This window comes from Zalophus californianus, chromosome 11 (assembly GCF_009762305.2).
Source record: "Zalophus californianus isolate mZalCal1 chromosome 11, mZalCal1.pri.v2, whole genome shotgun sequence".
In the NCBI taxonomy this organism is placed as follows: Eukaryota; Metazoa; Chordata; class Mammalia; order Carnivora; family Otariidae; genus Zalophus; species Zalophus californianus.
The window spans coordinates 61,185,880-61,201,517 of NC_045605.1; the positions used below are offsets into that span (position 1 = coordinate 61,185,880).

At 45.4% G+C, this 15,638-nt stretch overlaps 1 protein-coding gene across 1 annotated transcript; it reads right to left on the reverse strand.

Moving 5' to 3' along the window:
- Nucleotides 1-12,997: 12,997 nt before the first annotated feature.
- LOC113914694 (olfactory receptor 52H1) lies at nucleotides 12,998-13,954 on the reverse strand. The gene has a single exon (XM_027580136.1). The coding sequence runs from the start codon at nucleotides 13,937-13,939 to the stop codon at nucleotides 12,998-13,000; it is 942 nt and encodes a 313-aa protein (XP_027435937.1). The 5' UTR covers nucleotides 13,940-13,954.
- Nucleotides 13,955-15,638: the final 1,684 nt, after the last annotated feature.

Sequence of the window (15,638 nt, forward strand, 5' to 3'; positions counted from 1 at the left end):
TGGTCTCAGCAGGAGGCATATAGATTTCAACATCTGAAAGGACTGAGCATGTGAGAGGGGTTGGGAAGGGACAGGGTGCGGTGTGGGAAAAAGAAGACTGTGACACACCTGTGCTTCCAGAGATGGGGTAGAAGGGATTTTTTTACACAGACAGAGTCTCTCTCGGCTGTGTGCCCTCCCCACACCTGGAAGTCTGTCCTCTTCACTGTTCTAAGCACTCTAAACATTTCCATCCCACACCACTATTCAAATGGATCTGCTAATCGGACATCCATATGCCTACAGCCTCCACCGCCTGTCCTTCAAGAAAGCCCCTTCCCAATATCTTCTCGTCAAGTCTCTAGTCCTCTGGCCTCTCACCTGATGTATCCTAACAAAAGAAAAAGTTGCTTCCTGAGTCAAAGCTCAGTGTTCCTAGTGCGGGCCACTCAAACTTGTTCTTTCCTCTTTCACTATGTCTCTTGAATACTTCCCAGGCAATGGTGAGTCTCAAACCCCCCAAATACCTAAGAAGATGTCAGATTTCCTATGAAGACTGCATTTTCCCCCATTTTTCCATAGAGAAATTTGTATCTTTTATTATTTCCCTACTTGTCATTGCTCCCCCAATTCAGATATCATAGGCTTTTCACATAAAAGCCATTTGCTAATGCCTACCCTCCTTTAGAGCCCATTGCCCAACACATAATACCCAGTAGGGGAGGCATATGAAGTGTGTACTTCTCCTAGGGAAAGGGCTGGAGCGGTAAAGTGAATGTATGACCCCGGGAAGACATGCCTTGGGCCCCATTGGGCAATCCTTGATGAGAGATTATACCCACATCCCGCTTTACAGGTTTTCACCCTCTGACTCCCTGCTCCAGGCCTGGGATCCATTCTCCATCAACTCCTCTGGCCTGGCCTTGCTGTAGCCACGGGTCCAGGGGAGCTACCGAGGTTAGGGAGGTGTGAGAGGAATGAGTTGGGAATTAACCTGCATGGAGCAGGAAACCTCTCCAGAATCGCTGTCCGGCTGGGTGTTCCTACAACTCTATGGCAGGAGGGATGGAGAGGAGGAAGCACGCAAGAACACAGAGCAAGAAGCATGACAACGGGAGCTGGGGTAGTCTGCCTTTGTTTTGCCAAGTAAACCTAGCAAGCAGAACCAGCTGGGAAAGCAAGGGAAAGCTCGGCACAGGAGAAGAGAGGGGAAATAGCTCAGGTGGGCACCGTGGGGCAGTCCAATGCCTTCCCTCCCAGAGCCGGCAGCTCTACCAAGATTGACAGTATGAGTTGGCCAGGTCCGAAGCCATGTCAGTTTCCAGAGCTCTGTTCTCTTTGATTCATATTGTGCCATTTCCTCAGCTCCTCCTGTCTTCATCCATTCAGCAAACATGGAGTTCCTGCTTAGTGTCACACACTGGACAAAAGGCCCCACGCAGAGCTAGTTCTCACTAATCTGGTCTGGCTGGGCAGAGTGATGGAGAAAGATGAGATCTTGATGTCCACGCCATGTCCTGGGCCTCCTTGTTTGCCAAGGTCCAGGCCCAACACGTTTATGTGTGTGAGATGCAACTGTGGAGATTAATACACACTTAGAAAGGGTAGGAAAAGTCTAGCCAAGCTAGGCCCAGGCCAGGAGAGGTGAGTTCAGTGTGCATTCTGTCCCTGAGCAGGGAACAGGGCTGGGGTGACCAGAGCACCACCTATTGGCAGATGATGAGGATACCTTGGTTAGAGCTCTGCTCAGAGGGGTCTGGCAGCACTATTTGGCCATTGGAGGGCACATGCCTCAGGGAATAGGTGCTCGGTCACTGCCATTGGCCGTCTCAAGGGCCCACATCCTTCACTGCCCTTGCCCAGCAGAGCTGAAGCAAGCGCCTGAGCCTCTGAGCAATCTGCTGGGTCCGTACTCCATAGACCACAGGATTAAGGGCACCACCACACAGAGGTTAGCCAGGAGGATGTGAATATGGGGGGGCACTGTGTGGCGGCCGAAACAGTGAGCCAGGAAGGAGAAGAAGGCAGGTGTGTAAAAGAGAGTGATGACACTGGCGTGCGCCCCACAAGGTACCCAAGCCTTTGCAGTGGGCACCGTGGGATGGCAGGCAACACACAGCATGGAGAATGAGGACGTAGGAAGCAGCGATGAGCCCTACATCCAGGGCTGGAGACAGAAGTGTGGTGGCCAAGCCATACCAAACATTGGGGTGCGTGTCGCCACATGCCAGCCGAGCCACACCCATGTGCTCACAGTAGGTGTGGGGGAGCTCCCGCTGCCCACAGTAAGGCAGTCTTTGGAGCAGGGCCACGGGGGGTACCATGACACGGGTCACCGCGGCAATAGCCACCATGCCCACCACACGCGGCAGTCAGCAATGCCCCGGAGCACAAGAGGCTGACAAATGGCCACATAGTGGTCCGCGGCCACGGCCAGGAGCACTGAAGACTCAGCAATGAAGGTCACATGGGTCACAAAGAGCTGGGCTAGGCAGGCCACAAAGGAGATCTCACCCAACAGGCCCCAGAGCACAGCCAGAGCTTTGGGTACTGTGGATGTGGCCAGAGCCAAGTCAGCGGCGGCCAGAAGCCCCAGCAGCTGGTACATGGGTGCCCGAAGTATCTTGTCAGCTGCCACCAGCCCCAGGAGAAGGGCATTCCCTGCCACAGCAGCCATGTACAGCAGGCACACAGACACTGAAAGCCAGGCGTGCGAGGCCTCTAGGCCCGACACCCCAGCAGGACAAAGGGCCCAGGCCCAGGGATGAGCACAGTCTGGTTGAGAGCGGGTGGTGCAGGATCCAGTCCCATCTCCTGGTTCTGCCGGGCTTGGTCCCTGCAGAGTGTGAATGAGGCCTGTGAGAAGGGAACACCAGCTCTCCAGGGATTTTACATAGGTGGAGATGAGGGTCGGGGCTTTGGGTGCTACAGCATCTGCTGAGAGCCCTCTGCTGAGGAGTTCCCTAGCCGTCTGTGGATTTGCTAATGTTCCCTTATGATGTATGAAGGAATTTGGTTCCTGACAGGTCAGCAGACATACTCCAGGACACACAACTGGTAAATAAAACTAGGATTTGAATCAAAACTCATCTGACTAAGTTGGGGCCCCTGGGTGGCTCAGTCGGTTAAGCGTCTGCCTTGGGCTCATGTCATAATCCCGGAGTCCCGGGATCCAGCCCAGTGTCAGGCTCCCTGCTCAGCAGGGAGTCTGCTTCTCCCTCTCTCCGGCTCTCAACTAAATATATAAAATCCTTAAAAAAAACACACACACAAAACTCATCTGACTAAAGACCACACTCTTCTGATAGTCTTCTCGGGGTGGAATGTCTCCTCATCAGCCCAGGCACAGGGGAGCATCAGAATATGCTTTTCCTGATGGCCTGTCCCAGAGGAAGTTGTTTGTGTCATCCAAGCCTAATCCCACCAACATTCTGTGTTCCCTCCACCCCTGTAAGTCAGAGGTTGGATAGACGGAATGACTCTCCTTTCACTCCCTGACTGATGCTCAAACTCCCCTTCCAAAGACCTTATCCAGAAGCCACTTTACGAGCTTACCTACTCTCCCAAACAGCCTATTCCTTCAAATTTGTCTAGTATTTTGTCCCAGCTGCCCATGGTTTTGACATCCCTCCCTCCAGCTCTATTCATCATACTTCAAAGTACCTTGGTCATAAAAATTAATTCCTTCTTTGACCAGTGTATAGACACTCATCCCCTGACCCAGCTTTGTGGCTCTTTTATGGAAAAGTTCTAATCACCCAGAGAACACAGCAGACCATCAAGGTTGGGCAGGAGTGGAGGGGACTGGGGCCAGGTGCCACTATGGCAGTGTAGGTGAAAATGCTGAACAAACTTTCCTTACCTGCGTTTAGGTGGATAAGGAACAGCTTACCAAAAGGATGTAAGCCAAAATGTGCTTTCCGTGCTCTGCCTGAAGACCACAGTTATGTCCATGAACTTCATGAGATACTGCATTTGGTATTTTAAGCTGTTCCAGGGAGTGAGGAACTTGGGGCAGGTGAGCAGAGAATAGGGTGGCCCGGAGTGGCGGAGGGGTGGTGGGTGGGGGTCTATCAAGCATCCTATGCTCTGTGTCTACTCCAGGCATCTCCACAGCACGGCCTCCTGGGCCTTCTCTCATACCCCCACATTTTGACTCCTGCAGAGAAGAATCAGGTAATAAACCAGGATAGACTTTCCCAAATTAGTCTTACTGGTTTAGAAACCAGAACTTCCTTCTGAAGAATAAGGCTTTGCCAAGTCACGGGGTCTGGTCTTGCCACTCTCACTGTGGGGGCCCTTGGGCTCCTCTGAACCCTGAGAACATCCTTTCAGGATTAACAAGGCAGGCCCAGCCTTTCCTAGGAAAGAAAGATGTCGACTCCCTTAGGCCTGGGAACGTCTCTCCCAAAAACCACAGGGCAAACATAACCTGTACCAGGCAGGGGCCCCATGAGAAAGTCCTGAACTCAGGGTCGGGGCCCTACCAGTGTACTTCCTTATGGCAAAATTCCAGGGAAACTGCCCCATATGGTCCATGTCAACAGTCCACACTTTTGCTCCTTCTACTTCCTCTCATCGGCTAAGGAAAGGGGAGGAGTATGAGGCTGAGAACCCTCCTCCAAACCTCCAACCTCGGACTCTGCTCTGTGCTTAGCTATACACAAGGGGCTGCTTCTCATCTTCCACTGCCCACTCTGCTCTCCACCTGGACCCTCGTCTCATCTCCAGACCTCACACAGCCCAGTGTCCTCTCTGAGTCAGGGGTTCACAAGGGACATGCTGAGGGAGGCGGCAGTAGGATCTCTGCCCACCCTGAGCTCTCAGGCAGGAGACTGTCTCTGAGCCATGGCCTGGGGCCTTGTAGCTCTCCTACCTGCCCATGCATGCAAAGCCATCCCATTGTCTGTGCCCCTTTCTGTGATCAGGAAACCAATGCACAGAAAGGCTAGGGTCACACACAGCTGGGATGAGGAACAACATCTCCTGCATCCCAGTCCAAGACTATTTCCTCTCCTGGAAGTCTTGCCTTGTTTCTCACTCATCAGCAATTTTCTCCTGGGCAGGAGAAGCTACTCTGCCACTCACACAGATTCTGCAGCTTATCTGACCTGGGCTTCCACTCCCACTCTGAGGGGGTCCTCCTTCTGACTCCATTCACACATGCACACCTTCTTCCCGGCATGAGTCACCGAGGCCCAGGGGGCACACAGACCTGCATGAACCAGCCACAGACTGAGACTCACCTCCCTCCATCTGTTGCCTCGTCTCCAGGGGTTCCAAGCCAGAGCCCGTGTCCTCCCTCTTCCTGCCCTCTTGATCCTTCTCAGAGTGCCTCCTTCTCCTCAGAGTGGCTCACAGACCGTGTCCTGACAAAGGGGCTTGAGGGACAAGTATTCCCTCCAGGGAAGAGCAGAACAAGGAACATTAAATGCAGCTGGAAGCAGGAACACAGAAAGAAGGCAGAGTGAAAGAGTCGAGAACTGAGCTCTGGCAACACGTGTTCAGTCCCAGCTCCGTAATATGATTTGGAGGGAATCGGTCAAGCACTTTGGCCCTTGGTTTAATCGGAATTCATGATCCCCATGCAGACTGTGGAGGAGGTGGGAGTGAGAGGGAAGCCAGGCACAATGTTCCATTTTTCTTGTTCCCATGTACTCCCCCTTCAGCACAGTGATTAGGATCTAGAGCGGGCTCTGAGGCCACATTATCTAGGTTCAGACCTTAGTTCTGTCACATATCAGCTGCGGGACTTTGCACAAGATACTCAACTCCTCTATGCCTTTATTTCCTTTACCTAAAATGGGGATAAGGAATCTTGTGAGGATAAACAAAAGAAAAAAAAAACGGTTAAGGATAAATAAAATAACATATGTAAAGCAATTCTGGAACTTCTGGACAAGATGGCAGAGGAGGATTCTGAGCTCACCTTGTTCCTCCCTAGCCCTAAATAATACGCCTATCAGTTTAACCAACCCAGAAAATGCCCCCAAAGACATATGGAACAAGCTCTCCATAGTAATTGTTAAGAGGAGGCCACATCAAAAGTGGCTTTTAAAATAAAGTATATGACTTGAACTATGAAATGATTTTTCATAAAAAAGGCAACGAATGATGAATAAATCAATTCTGCCTGAAACACAACCAATACCTAATGCACGTTAAATAGAATTGTTGGTATTATTATAATTTTAACATTTGTATTATTCCTGAAACTAGTCCTATGGAGACCTTTTCCACTTCATTCTTAGTTCTCATTTCATCATATGATCAACCATCTTGTAGTCTATCTTAAAAAACAACAACAAAAAAGAAGAGATAGAGACTAAACTAATGATATTTGAGAGCAGAATGGTCCTGAGTTTGGAAAAACCAATGGCTAAAAGTAAGGCTGAAAGATTCAAAATCGACCTGATTAGACCAAACTAGGAAGTTTCTTTGCCAATGGAGCCAAGAAAAGCAGGTTGAATACAAGACTGCTCCAAATAAAAGAAAGAATGTGGCGGTGTTGTCCTTTAATCCCTATTCCTAGTCCCCAATCTGTACCTTCCACATTTTTCTGACCCAGGAACTGTGAGAAGGGAATGGACACAGCAGCCCCAGTTCTCAAACTAAACAGCCGCACTGGCCCTCCAACACAGGCTCTGAAAGTTGTTCTCTGAAAAGGTCTGAAGCAGACTCTCTAGCAGGACAAAGAGACTTTCTGAAGCATCCCCGCAAGGATCGGCATTTCTAGCAGGACCTTCAGTGCTTAGCTCCCTATGGGATAAATCCAGGTAGGGCATAGGGAGGGGAGCTTTTTAGGAGTCCCCACACCCTGTCTAGGGTGTGACTGATCTTGGCTGAGGAATTCCTGCTGACATGGGTCAGGAGCTCTCACCTCTCTGCTGGAGAGGTGGGATTAAAGATGAGGAAAGGGAGTCTAGCCTCCATCTACCCAGGGCTTCTCCACCTGCTGCCCGTCCAGCTTGTCCATTCAGTAGTCAGTGCACCAGGAGACCTGGGGACTCTAAAGGTGCTCCCGGGGCAACCCTGGGGGAGAGCAGGTGTGGATTGGAAGGATTTATGGGTCTCTTCTCTGGCCATCAAGGGCATGGACCCTGCGTCCCTGCTGGGATTGTGCACTGTTAATGAGGGATTAGCACAGGTCTGCAGTCATCTCTGCTGATTCTCCTGGTCCTCCCAGGTTTCCGTGCCTGATGCACTCAGATCCCAGGAAAGGAAGACACTGAGCAGGGAGGTCTCTGCAGAACCCCTGGGTGGGGCACAGCACACTCAGATGGAGACGTGCTTTACGCTCCACAAATAACAAACCCAACTGCCCCCTAGACATGGACGGTCCTCATTACTTTGCATTGTTCCTGCCGCTTAGCCCGATATATACACAAAGCAGCATGGTGGGAAGAGCCTGGGCTGTTGAATCGGGCAGACATGGGTTTGAATAGGATCCACTACTACACAGACTGGAGCAAGTGTCTTATTCTTCTGACCCAGGTTTTTTCCTTTGTACAATGATGATTCAAGGACCTTCTCCAAGAGGTGGTGTGAAGACGAGAGCAGCAAGCCTGGAGCACCAGCAGGGTGCCTGAGCTTTGGAGAGCTGACACAACATTACTCAAGGTTGTGTGGCTTACAGAATCAGCTTGAAGACAAACTCTGGCTCTCTGAGATGCCTGCTGGACCCATGTGGGGTAGCTGGTGGACACTTGTAATAGACATTTAGTTTCACAACTCTCCCCTCTCTCTAAAATGCCTTCGGTTCCATGTAGAGGAGTGTAAGAGGACATGATAACAACATATTTCACAATATGTCCTCCGCTGTTTGTTTTTGTTTTTAGACCTCGTTTTAATGAACTGTTTGTGTTTATACTGTGCAGAACAAACTTAACAGGTTCCCAAGAAACAGGAAAAAAATCCTTATAATATTGTTATCCTGTGTTTTAATATTCTAGAATAGTTCAATAACCTCTTCTCATGTCCAGCCTTTCGCTTGTGGAGTATGTGTGGATACGCTGGAACTGAAATGTGTGAGAGCAGTAGTTGAGACATGGCCCAGAGACAGAAACAGCAAGTCCACTCTGCAAACATGACCATTTATTCCTAAGTGTTCTAAGTGAGGAATCCACCCTGCACTGCTGTTTGTGCGAGTATGTGCCTAGGCAGGCTGCCCATTTTACAAAAACCATATCACATCACATGTACAAGGGAGTAGTTAGGGATACAGAAGCCAACTCACAGAATAAATAAAGCTGGCAAAATATTTTTATTTCACTATGTAATACAAATCCTTTATAGTAAATGCCACTCAGCACACTTTTAAGAAACAGTATGTATATTTCTGCAAGTCTTTCATTGGTTTCCTCTGCTTAATCCAGTAATACATATTATAATGTATTTTATGCCTTTGAATACAATCATAGATATGAGATTGTGTATTCCATGGTTATTTAAAATTTTATTTTTCTAGGAATTTATTTTATTCTACAAAAACCTTAATATATGGTTTTTGGAAATTAAAAAAAAAAAAAAAAACTTGTCCCTGCTCAATGATAGTTTGAGAAAAGCTTTTCTAGAGGCCTCTCTCTACATATGTCCCTATACAAGTATAACTACCTTGGTGATTCAGTGGTTTTCTTCAGCAGAAGAATGAACTACAGTGCTCACTTGGTGGCTCTTGACCCACTCTTGGATGTGTCCTTCCAAGTTTACACTTGGAAATAAAATAGTAAGAAGGCAACATGAATACACACTCATATCACATTCTTGAATTTGACACTACTGGAAATAATGCTCATATTTGTATATCAATTTGTCCAACTCTTATACCTATCCTCAATTATTTTCCAAGAGGAAGTAAAGAATATGTGACAAATTATTAACATAGTTTACAAGCCTCATCTACTGATATTCCAACCAGCTTCCTAAATCCACCAAAGACAATTTATGAGTCCCCCTATTTCTCACTGCCCAACCCCTACAACTCCCCTGGGCAATGCCATCATCACTACGGATGATTCCTCCATCAACCTACAGATCAAACTTAACAGATTTTTTTAAACACATGATTTCTTGCTTAGGCTCAGGCAATCCCTTCTGGCTGGCAGGTCTTGTTCCCCTTATTCTTGAGGCTCAACCGTTTTGTGTTCTTCTAGACCATCACAGAAACAAACTCTGCCAGAAAGCTTTCCTTGCCTCTGAGGAATGGTTGGGTGTGCTTCCTTTGTGCTTCCCTAACATCCTATGCTACTCATTACAATACAGAAGATTAGCCAACCAAAGTACCTATATAGGTGATATATTCCTTTTGCCAACCTATAAGCTTTCTGATTGTAAGCAACATGGGTAGTATTTGCTACATATCAGTACTGCCAATTTCTATGTGTTTTGTTTCCTATAACCTGTACTTTTTGAATGTTACTGAACTGAAATTATGACCTATAAATCATGGCACATTTATTTTAAAACATAGGTTCAAAATGACAGGTGCAAGGCATAAAATCTCCAACTGCCTTCTTTCTTCTAAGAGAGACACGGTAAATCCATTCCATTACTCATTTTTATAAAGCCTACATTATTCTCCTGAACACAATAGCTACATCTACTTGCAATTGGCTAAAATACATGTGCACAATCAGGTCTAGGTATACAATGCAAATGTCTGGCTAATGTGGGGGTAAACAGGATGATGGAGTGAGTAGCACTAAAATCTAAGAGACAGCAAATGGAAAAACAAACACCTAAACAATGTGGAAATTCTGGAAGAGAGGGTTTACAGACACATTCATGTATCCTCACCATTTGTAGGATACAGCTCTAAACTCTGAGGATGGAAAGGTAAAACCCTTCAAATCCGAATTGTTTTAACATCTCATAACTAATATAAAGGATGAGGAATTTGCAAAAATAAAAATATATAGGATAAGACAACTTATATGTGACAAAGTTAGTGCTGATATTTATATAGCTATTCTCTTTTAAATCCAACCAGAACATGGAATGTAATCCATGTAATCTGACACTAGAACAGAATGTTTGCAGCCAGTCTCATCACAAAGAGCCATTGGCAGCTGGGGGCACTAGATTTGACCTTGAGGGAAGAAAAACACCAGGCTTAACCTGTTTTCAACTTCCACAAACACTGAAGTAGAGGGGGATTTTATTTTATTGTATTTTCCTTTTAATTTCTTATTTAAAATCAATTTAGTTAACATATACTGTAGTTTAGGGGTAGAATTTTGTGATTAATCATTTGCATATAACCCCCAGGGCTCATTACATCATGTGCCCTCCTTAATGTCCATCACTCAGTTAACCCATCCCACCCCTCCAGCAACCTTGTTTCCTAAAGTTCCTCCTCTCTTATGGTTTGATCCCTCTCTGTTTTCATCTTATTTTATTTTTCCTTCCCTTACTCTATGTCCATCTCTTTTGTTTCTTAAATTCCACATATGAGGGAAATCATGTGATATTTGCCTTTCTCTCCCTGACTTATTTCACTTAGCATAATACCCTCCAGTGGAGGAGGGATTTTAAATGACAATGATGAGCTCAGAGCTAAGCCTGCTAATGAGATTCTCCTCTCAGATGAGAATGGAAGTGGTAAATCGTAGAATATTAACCTAACAGCTAACACTAGATTAGTATTTTACAATCTGCAAAGCACATGAATTACATTATTTGTTTAATCCTAATACTGGCCTTATTAGGTAGGAATGCAGACAGTAAGATTTATCAGGAAGATTGCATATGAACTCAAGGATATAGAGTTACCAGCAAAGAGGCCATAAGTCACAGAAATAAATGAACATCCTTGGAGAGGAATGGTAGAAATATATTAACAGATAACTGCGCCAGAGATAGGGGGTGGGCGAAGGAAAGGAACACAGTTCAGGAGACAATCCCTGCCTGTGTTGCTTGTTCTAGGTCATTAAGCTTTCATGGGAGCCATCCCTGCGTGTTGATGAATAACCATGGGTTTGAGTACCTACCCGGATGAAATGAGTGTGTACTAATGAATTAGCTCAGAATCTATTTACTTAGATTCCTTCAGTAAATTTTTTAAAAATCAGCTCTTGGCTAATCCATGTTCTCAGCAGGATAGAAATAATCAGTAGAGAATAAGAATTCATTTCTTTGATATTTGTGAGGCACATTTAGCAAGATGGTACATAGAACATAACCCTCATTTAGTAGGATAGACTTAATTTAAGACAATTGGACTTCACCAAAACAAGAAAAATAGGCTCTGATATTCCTACATAGTTTTCCTTCCCTCTGGAGTTGTTTTCACAAGAGTGAGGTTATGTTGAGTAGGAAAATCTCTGAACTGGGGGTTGGCAGATTGTATTCTAACTCCACATTTATAACTGCCTTGCTGTGTGCCTTGGAAAAATCACTCTGCAGGCTTCAATCTCCTCCTCCTAGAATGAAGTTTAGTTGATTCCAGTCCCACAAGACCTGGCCATGCTCCTCCTCCCTCCTCTGCTATTCCCACCTCACTGTGCTCCAGACACACTGACCTCTGTTCTTTCCACAGTCATATCACACTGTTTCCAGCCCCAGGGCCTTTGCCTGTGCTGTCCTCTCTGCCACTGTCCTCATCGCCCGCTAGTAGTGCATCACTGTATTCACTTCATTTTTCTATCAGTTACATTACCCTTTGAAAGTAAAGAATTTGTTTTCTTGTTTCTGGTGAATCTTTCTCCTCAGAATATGAGCTCCATAGAACCGGGACAGAGTCTCTTTGTATTGTTAACCTTAATATTCTGAATGCTTTGAACCTTATTGCAATACAGTGGATACTCAACGAACAATTCCAAACCAATGGATAATTGTCAACAAATGCAAGATTTCTAGATCTAGATTTCTAGAACTCTAGATCTTTCTTCAAATACAATATATAGTGTTGTCTCCAGTGAAATCTTTGTGCAATTAGATGCATCTTACCATGCATGCATTACTTTCCTTTAGAGTTCCTCTGCTCATCCCCCCTGCACTACACTGCTGTGTCTGGTATTTGGTTCTCTCTCCCAGTCCAAGAAATACGCCCTGTAGCTAAGGGCCCCATGGGCTCCCAACCAGTGGAGGTAAATGTCTACTTTACTATCCCAGTGAACTGGCTCAAAATCTCTGACACCATCTCTGCAGCTCCCTTCCTCAATGTGTCTTGGAATCTAGAAGCTATGCTCCTTCACCAGCACCAGGGTTAAGAATGCTGGCATTGAGAAACCTATGCTTCTCTCCTCCTCATTGCGGCACTGCTAGTAGACCATGCTGCTCATAGCACTTGTACTGAAGGATTTCATGTGTCGGGGGGCAGTGAATGGAAACCACTGACACGTATCATGAATAATAATAAGTATTGAATATTATTGTAAATTTTCTCAATCCATCTAAAAATCCCCCTAATAATGAATTATTCATTGATACTTTCACTTTTAGTCTCTCTTCTTCAGTGTTTCTGCCTTAACACATTTTTCTCTCATTGGCTGCAAATGTCAATTTGCAAATTTGTATTCCTTTGTCTGTTTAAAGTAAGTCAACTCTCTGTTTTCACCTCTTCTTCCTAATTATATCCTATACAACTTCACATTCCACACATAATCAGGTCATCAGGAATTTTTTATATATAGAACCATCTCCTGCACATAGATCATGCCATTTTCCTGGTATGCAAAAGCACCTACAAACAATTCTCACTTTAAATAGAATTAGCTTTTTATTAGGGGTGCCTGGATGGCTTAGTTGGTTAAGTGTCTGACTCTTGATTTTGACTCAGGTCATGATCTCAGAGTTGTGAGATTGAGCCCTGAGTCTGGCTCTGCACTAAGCATGGAGCCTGCTTAAGATTCTCTCTCTCCCTCCCTCTGTCTCCCCCCACACACACTTGTGCTCGCTCTTTCTCTAAAAATAAATAAGTAATAAATAAATAAATAATATAGTTTTAGCTTTTTCCTCTTTCTTGCTACATTAATATCACCTATAAAATGATATTAACTTTCCAAAGCACATTGGGATATTATTCTGAACACTTGGTAGAAAATAAAAGTATGACCTTATCTCTGATCTGCTTGGTCTTCACTCCATAGACAATGGGGTTGAGTGCAGGTGGGATAACAATGTAGAGGTTGGCAAACATGATGTGGAAAGTGCGAGAGACATTGTGTCCAAAGCGATGGGCAAGGATGGAGAAAAAGGCAGGTGTATAAAACATGAGAATGACACAGACATGGGAACCACAGGTGCCAAGGGCCTTCTGGTGGGCATCCCGAGAGGGGAGGTGGAAGACTGCACAGAGGATGAGGGTGTAGGAGACAGCAATGAGAATCACATCTGAGATGACCGTCATGATGGGAACACAAAGGCCATACCAGATGTTGACGGAGATGTCAACACAGGTGAGCTGGGCAACGCCTATGTGCTCACAGTATGTGTGAGGGATGATGTGTGTCCTGCAGAAAGGGAGACGTATGAGCAGGAATACAACTGGCAGGATGATGCTGAAGCTTCGAAAGGAGATGCCCACTGCAATCTTGATGATGGTCTTGGGGGTCAGAATAGTGGTGTATTTCAGCGGGGAGCAGATGGCCACATAGCGGTCAAATGCCATGGCCAGGAGTATAGCTGAGTCCAGGACAAAGCTGTAGTGCAGAAAGAATAACTGGGTGAGGCAACCAGGAAAACTGATTTTCTGGGGACCAAACCAGAAGATGGCAAGGGTTTTGGGGACACATGTGGTAGACAATATCAGATCTGTCATGGCTAGCATGGGAAGGAAAAAGAACACGGGTGCATGAAGACTCCTCTCCACAGCAATGAGGTAGAGAAGGATACTGTTGCCCACAATGGCCACGAGATAGATAATGCAGAAGGGGATGCTGATCCAGACATGGTACTGTTCAAGACCAGGGATGCCCAGAAAGGTAAAGTCACCTGTGTTGTAGCTACTCAGGTTGTACATGGTCAGTGTGGTCTGAGGAATGGATTCTGTATCTGAAAAACAAATTGTGTATAATGAACCTGAGTAAATTGTGTGGTAATTCTTCCTCCCCTCTTTCCTTCAGGTTAGTTCTCCTCTTTCTTATCTACCAAGAACAACCTCCCAGTCCTAGTAAAGGCAATATTCATGTCTTGAGGAATGATTCCCCATAAAAAAAAAAAAGAAGAAGAGGAAGAAGAAGAAAGAAAGATACCCCAGACATGAAACTCCTGGTACTCATCACTCAGTTCCTCTGGAATCTTCAAACTGCATACTATTTTATTTCCATGTAATGATTGAGTGTTCCCTGGGTCAAAATAATTAGTTTCTATATAGACTTGAGTATAGAGAAAAACAATCTAACCACACGCAGAGAAAGAAAGAAACTAAGAAAGTGGGGCACGATTGGAAAAATAAGGAGAAAACAATCATGACTCCTATTATAGTCCAAGCTTTACAAAGTATTAGCTCATTTAGAACAGTCTTCTGAGATATGTATTTTCTTTCCAACAAAACAGCTCTACTTTATTACAGGGAAGCTATGAAGGAGCAGAACAAGTGAGGGTGTCTGCAGGAACTCCCATAACTGAGTAGGACTGCCAGGCTCACAACTATCTGGAAGGCAGGAGAGGATCAGCGTTCTGCCCTCTTTGGTCCATTTTGGGACCAGGAGTCCAGGCTCTCATTTCTTCGGTCTTGGGACCCAGGTAGGAATGAGCTTTTCCTGTTTTCCCTGGGATGTCCAGCAGACTTTTTGTACTGTGCTCAGAGTTGATGGAGTTGATGGGCAGGTCAAGGTCCAACTCAACTCTCCCCAGCTTGTTGAGCACTCTTCTCACAGCTTTAGAGCAGCCTTCCCAGGTCATGTCCACAGAGAAATCATGCTTCAGCATGGCTGTGGATATGGCCTGAGAGATGTATTTTTATCCCCCTATATTTTTTTTTACAGAATCTGAAACTCTGAGACATAATCTTACCCAAGATCTCATCTTGGATAACGGGCAGAGCCAAGATCATTCCAGTCCACAGCTAATCCTCCATTATGCTGCTGTGCCACACCAGGGGATTGCTCAGGAGACACAGTGTTAGATGCCAAGCACTGAGAAGGGGCCTGGGATGTAGGGAAGCCAATATGGAAAACCTAACACTCAAACTGCAGTGTGTCCAGCACACTAACCCTATGCTGACTGCAGTTACTCTCTTGATACCCCTTACACTATAGCACCTGGGATTTGTAGACCAGAATGTTCTCTGAGACTGATGTTTGGTGCCTCACCATGGAGCACAGTATGGTAATGGATATGCAACTCAGCCTCCAACCCCCTCTTAGCACTGAATGAAGAAATTGGTTCAAGTGTCCTTTTAAAAAAAAAATATGTACTGATATTATTACATTTTAAAATAATATTTTAGGAGGGTTCACTTATATGTAAGCATGTTGTGATTGACATTTATTGTTACTTTAGCCCATTTATCATCATTGTTTCCTAGCATAAGAAAAAAGAATATTTACAATATTTTGAATGAAAATAAACTACCCACAATAGCACTATGATACAAGCAGCCTTATTATACCCCTATTATAGAGACTAACATAGAAGGTAAGTTGAGTAAGACCCAAATCCAGGTACCTCTGACTCCAAATTGTGTGTTTTAAACTTCTATGGTACCTCTTCCCCAA

Coding starts and splice junctions, on each gene's coding strand:
- LOC113914694 (XM_027580136.1), bottom strand. CDS start 13,939: ATGTACAACCTGAGTAGCTACAACACAGGTGACTTTACCTTTCTGGGC.